This window comes from Pararge aegeria, chromosome 16 (genome assembly GCF_905163445.1).
Source record: "Pararge aegeria chromosome 16, ilParAegt1.1, whole genome shotgun sequence".
NCBI lineage: Eukaryota > Metazoa > Arthropoda > Insecta > Lepidoptera > Nymphalidae > Pararge > Pararge aegeria.
Genome location: NC_053195.1, coordinates 10,603,226 through 10,609,277, shown reverse-complemented (window position 1 = coordinate 10,609,277; position 6,052 = coordinate 10,603,226). Strand labels below are relative to the sequence as shown.

The 6,052-nt window shown below is 37.8% G+C and overlaps 1 protein-coding gene across 1 annotated transcript in view; it reads right to left on the bottom strand.

Annotated features, from left to right (window-relative positions):
* Positions 1-1,056: 1,056 nt before the first annotated feature.
* The window catches only part of LOC120630321 (zinc transporter ZIP11), a 100,889-nt gene continuing 95,893 nt past the window's right edge, over positions 1,057-6,052 (bottom strand). The window contains exon 7 of the mRNA XM_039899515.1: positions 1,057-2,217. Within this exon, the coding sequence (XP_039755449.1) occupies positions 2,139-2,217 (79 nt within the window). The 3' untranslated portion in view covers positions 1,057-2,138. The remainder of the gene's footprint in view (positions 2,218-6,052) is intronic.

The window sequence follows — 6,052 nt, the reverse complement described above, 5'->3', positions numbered from 1 at the left end:
CTTGAAGATAAAGTATATTAAACGTACTGTATACAGGAAACTCGAGCAAGCAGCTGCATAAGTAATTAAACTATACGAACAAAGCGTTAAACTATAAAGTGAGAAAAGGACATCAAAATAATTATAGTAACACATTTTTTACTAAGTAGGAAGTTTAATACCCATGGAAGATCAGTAACTTATTAATAAAATTACATAGGTAAATTAACTGGAAGTGCTGCAGTAATTATTCTTATACCTTGTATCCGAACTAAAAACCCTTCTCTAAGAATAGATATCCCTTATAACAGCTGTTTGTGCATGTATTCGGTATATAGGTACTCAAAATCAATAACTTTTCAAAGCATGTCGCATTTTTTAGACACATTTTACAATAGCTATTTCGGTAAATCGTGAGTGTGTGGGAATCGTGGTTTCACCCTACAGACTCAATAAAAGACAGAAACGAGAGTAACTTTTGCAATTTTGCCTTTTATTTAAGTAAGTTTCAGGGCTTTGGTCACTGTATAAATAATTCCGGATTTAGCTAGTGATTTTAATTTTAGATCAAATTTATTAATTGTTAGAAAATGATATGTCTGTCCAATGACTTAAATAAATAAAAATTGCATGTAACGCCACGCGTGTTGAGTCTAATCAAATTTTGTTATTTAATATGCCTAGGAATATCGGCGTTGGAAAAAAATTACTGTCACATTTATCGGTTATGCGTCACATTTTTCCGTTACGCGCCATCTTTTTCTTTTTTTTTAAACAGTCCTCAAACGTCAACAACAAGCTCCGGCACTACAATTAATGAAGTTTTTACTCGTTTACTAACTTTTGTGAAATGTAAACAATAGATGTCATATTTCAGTTAGCATAAGGCATTAATAACAAAAATATATAATAACGATAATAATGATAGTAATGTTAGTAAGAAAAGCCTTTTGTTAAACCTTATCTAACTTAACTTTATTTAACCAATTTCTGTAAAGTTGCATACAGTAGATCATTTTTCGGATAATAAGGTCATAAAGCAGTTTCATTTCTTACGTGTGTACACTAGTACACGCAGACATTTTTTTTAATTTATAACTCCGGAAATAAGAGAGGTACATGGCATGGCATTGATATTGTTTCTGGATATAGTTTTGTATGCAGCGTGGGGTGGTGTGGCTTTTTGCCAATGTGGTTGTAGTAAACAAACAAAGTCGCCGTTGAATTTGGCGTTACTCTGTCAAATATCAACATGTATTCGTCTATTTTTAGATTGTATAAGTCACATGAGGTGGGTTTCATATTTTTTCAAAATTTCCTAAATGAGAGTTATAGAATTTTTGAGAATATACTATAGCTTTACACAAACATGACATTTGTTACAAAGAATATAGTTGCCAATAATAATACAGATTACCCTATTACAGTCATCCTGTCTGTTTAATGCCTACCCTGTGTCAACCACGACATAATTATGTCTACCTATTTTCTCGCCTTCATTACATCGTCATGTCAATTGGACGACCACTGCTGGACATAGGTATTTTGTATGGAGTTCCGAATACCAGGGTCTTGTGCCGCTTGGGTCCAGCGGCTCCCTACGACTCGTTTGTTGGTATCTGTCGACCTCGTCGGAGATCTACCAACACTGCGAGGTCACCATTTAAACTCCTCGGGACCCCAAAGTCTATGAGTTTTCGGAGCTATGTGCCCGCTCATTGTCACTTCAGTTATGAGACTCGTTCAGCTATGTCGGTAACTCTGAATCTTCTAACTTTAATTGTTTCGTCTTATCTCATATTATAAATAGGAAGAGAAAATAGTAGACATAATAACATCGTGGCGTGCATGTTAGTGCACAAAACTGCTAAAGGGACGAGATAATTAAGCGATAATAATGAATTGTATTGAGTCTGTAATGTGATAGTACCTACAGTTCTCGTAAAATAAGAAGCCCAATCTGAAGTCGCAATATGGCGTTTTAAGCAGTTACGCACAACGTCCATACGGCCAGCATAAGATCAGTTTGTACACTGCGCAGCCATACGCCTCGGGTCCAGATGGGACTACTTGTTTTCCAGTCACTGTACCTTACTTCCATGAGGCAGAGCACGTTAATGTTGAGAATTAGTGTTGAAGGCAAGGCGTGTGAGCTGGGCTTATCCAAGTCCCACGTCGAGGCACATCATGACCATGAAGCCCACAATACAGCCCCAAGTCGCCAGCTTTCCGTTGCCACTGTACAAAGAAATAACTTGTTAATCTCGGTGATTATACACAAACATCGGCCCCCTATTCAGTAGCTTATTGGACAGTTAATGACCATTGGCGACTTGTCATCTCTGACATTACAATTTTATTTACTGGAATAGACGATGATACGTAAATCATAAAATAGAATTTCACAAGCATTATTTTTTATCATAAAAAAGTCGAAAATGGCTGGGCCGATGTTATTTATTTTTCATTTTGATAGCCTCAATACAGGGTTGGTTTGGAACAAATAAAATCAAGAAAACACAGGGGAACTGTCAAACAATCCAAAAAAAAGCCATTCAGGCATTTGCCACTTCGTAAGTTCGGTTCGGTTCTAGATTGACCGATATTTGATGTTCTTGATGAAAAATAATTAGGTTCGGTTTGAGGCACGGTACTCGTAGGTAACTAATGCACAATAAAACCAAAAACAAAACACTTAAAACGAAATTTATTAATCGCACACACAAATATCCTGTTAAGGTCAGATTTAATGCTTCCGTGACCAAATTGATTTACGACTGTACGCAATGAGACAGGGTGGAATACAATAGTTGAGGCCACATAATATGTACACCGTGTACCGAGGTCCGTTATAAAATACTGTCGTCATACGATTTACTATTGAGGGTTAACGAGGAGACGACATTTGAATGTTAAGGTGACTTCATGCGAATTAATGTTAAACATATTCTATACGAATTGTATATCAATGCCACTTTGTCACGGAACAAAGCCTGTCTTTTATAACTAAAGTCTAATTGATGAAATTGTAGCTTCGAATTCACAAATATTATGTAAATATGTGGTCCAAAGCAGAAGATTATATTGAATTAATAAATATTTGAGGGGGGCTCTCTCACACATGTAAACAGGGTTTTTTTCCTAAAGTAAGCCTTTTAGTGTCACGATATGCACAATTAGTTCTTTTTAATCTATATGAAATATATATCACGTAGTTTTTCGTTAGTACACTCGTCTAGTTTCAGTTTTTCTTTTAGATATAGTCATAATTTACGGACCTGTAGTTGAAAACCACCGCATGTAAACATAACACAAGCAACACTTCGCAAGGAACACGTCCTGAAAACTGTAACCTATCAACCCGAGGCGTTTGTGTCAAGCCTAATGTACCTATAATTACTACACCAACGCTGATTGGCGGCAGAAAAAATCATCGCGGTATAACTTTCCCGGACGAGCTGTCACTAAAAGCTCTTCTAACACTAGTTAGTTGTGTCTTCAGTGGATACTGTGCACACTCAAGGTTTTATCTCGTGTCTCTCGTTGAATTGTGGTGCATGGAATCCAACCGATGTCCATCGATAGGCGTCTACCGGAACAGACAACGGTGCTAGTTTCTTTTTAAGGTTAATTAAGTTTATAACATTATTTTTTAAAAATTATTGCTAGCATTTATCCAATGTTAGCTAGCATTCTTTCAGTTTTTTTTATCGGTATATGTCCGTTTAAGAAATAAAGTTTGATTATATTAAGCGAAGAATGTGAATGAGATGCGAAGAACACGCATCTGTTTCATAAACACCGATTATAACACAGATGCGTGTTCTCCGTTATGTTGCCTTAAATGGGTATCAAGGTAGGTAGGGCGATAGGTATCGGAAAGGCCGCCGACGGCGCTTGCGACTCACGCACTCTGATTTAGAGAAACAATAGTCATTGACGGCCGCACCGGACGGAATCCGCTAACTGGAATTATAGCCCATTACAATAAAACGATTCCACGTACTCGCATGCATATCGCGAGCGTATGTCGGGTCCTATTGTAGAGCTAAGCGACCATTTATGTTGAACGCATATTAGGAGTTGAAAGGAACGCCCTTTAAAGTTATAATAATGCTTATGACGTCAGTAGTGCAAAGAATTGCACTCCCGTTACCTCGACAGGAGCTGTTTAAAAGAATTGTTGATGCTAAGCCGTCCATAAATGACCAACCACAACAGAATCAAAATCCGCACGCAGTTTATATGCAAGTCCGCGTTATTTAGCCTTTTCATTACGTCAATCGAAATATTAGTACTTTAAATTCCATTGAATTTAGCTTAACTCTTGGTTTCGTTTAGGCACATCTTCTCCCGCCATAAAGTAGAAATAATTGGGACATATGACCCATGAGAAGTGGACTAACATAACATAAGCAGCTCTAACATTATGTGAACAATAATTAGGATATTAAAAATCATCCACAGAGAAGTACCTTCAAGGCTCTGCTGTTTGATTTCAATAACAACTTTTGAGTGAGTAAATCTAGACATACAGCAGTGTGTCAAAGTCAAAAGGGAAGAAGGACCAAAGGGGAAGGGCTGGACGGAACTAGGAGAAGGCTTACTTGATGATTAATGGAAAACCATCGCTTATGAACACATAATTTCGAAGAGCAAGTAATTAGTAATTACACCGGTAACCACGTCTTTTAAACCTTACCACAGCCATACGTACCGTAGCGGCAGAAATAAGCATGGCGGTTAGTACTTCACCGGACGAGCTCTGTCACAAAAAGTTTTACTACTTCTTACCTATTTACTACCTTGTGTTATATTACATTTTACTTTCCACATTCAAATTCAAATTCAAAATTCATTTATTTCAAGTAGGCCCAGTTTATAAGCACTTTTGAAACGTCGATTCAGTCTGTTTGTAGTGACTCTACCACCGGTTCGGAAGGCAGATTCCACCGAGAAGAGCCAGCACGAAACTCAGCCTTTAGCGAATAATTGTTAAGCCTTCTTAACAATTATTCATTGTAAAGTCAACATCTCCTGAGGATGCTCTGGTTTTGGAGCGAAACGTGCGTAATATTTTACGGATTTCCGCAAAGCAACGGCAGCTTCTATCCAATAGAAGCTTAGCCTATAAATGTAAATCAGTTCAATCAAATATTTTCTACATAAGTAGGTTCTAATCATGATATTAGTTTTTAGATGTAGATATTGTTTCAACAAGGAAAAATAGCTTCATATATCCCTTGTACTTTATATTCTTTTGCGTGAGGTACCTATTAAATGCGAATCACGTATGGAATGGGGAACACCAAATGAACTCACGACACGCGGACAAATTTTCATTGACATCATGCTAAAAGCTTGTCGACTTACGACTATGGTGCATTTTGGACTGTTGTGCACAACTCTTTAAATAATACCAGAATACTACATCATATCGACCTTTTACTAGCCCACTACAGAGCACGGGTCAACAATGAGAAGGGGTTAAGGCAGTAGTCCACCACGCTGACCCAGTGCGGTTTGATGGACTCCACATACCTTTGAGAACGTTATGTAGAATTCTCAGGCATGCAGGTTTCCTCACGATGTTTTCCTTCACCGTTGAAGCAAGTGATATTTTTAATTACTTAAAACGCACATTACTCAGAAAAGTTTGAGGTGCGTGCTCAAACGTGATTCTTACTCGGCCACCCGAAAGTTGAGCTCCTACCCGCTGCGCTAACAACGCTTTTAACCAGAATACTACTTTTCCTGTCAAAAGCGGCGTTGGTCTATTGGCTGGGACTTCGACTTCACTTTTGAGTTATATCCGTTCTAAAAATGTATTATCACTTGCTTTAACGGTGAAAGAAAACGTCGTGAGGAAAACTTGCATGCCTGAGAGTTCGCCATAATGTCCTCAAGACGCGTGTAGTCCATCAATCCGCACTTGGCCAGCATGGTGGACTATAACATACATACCCTTCTCATTGTTATACTGAACTGATTTATCTGTAAAAGCAACTATGTTTATCGTAGAGCAGCAGGGTTTTAGTCTTTTTTATATAGTCCATGTAATCAGTGGCGTTCC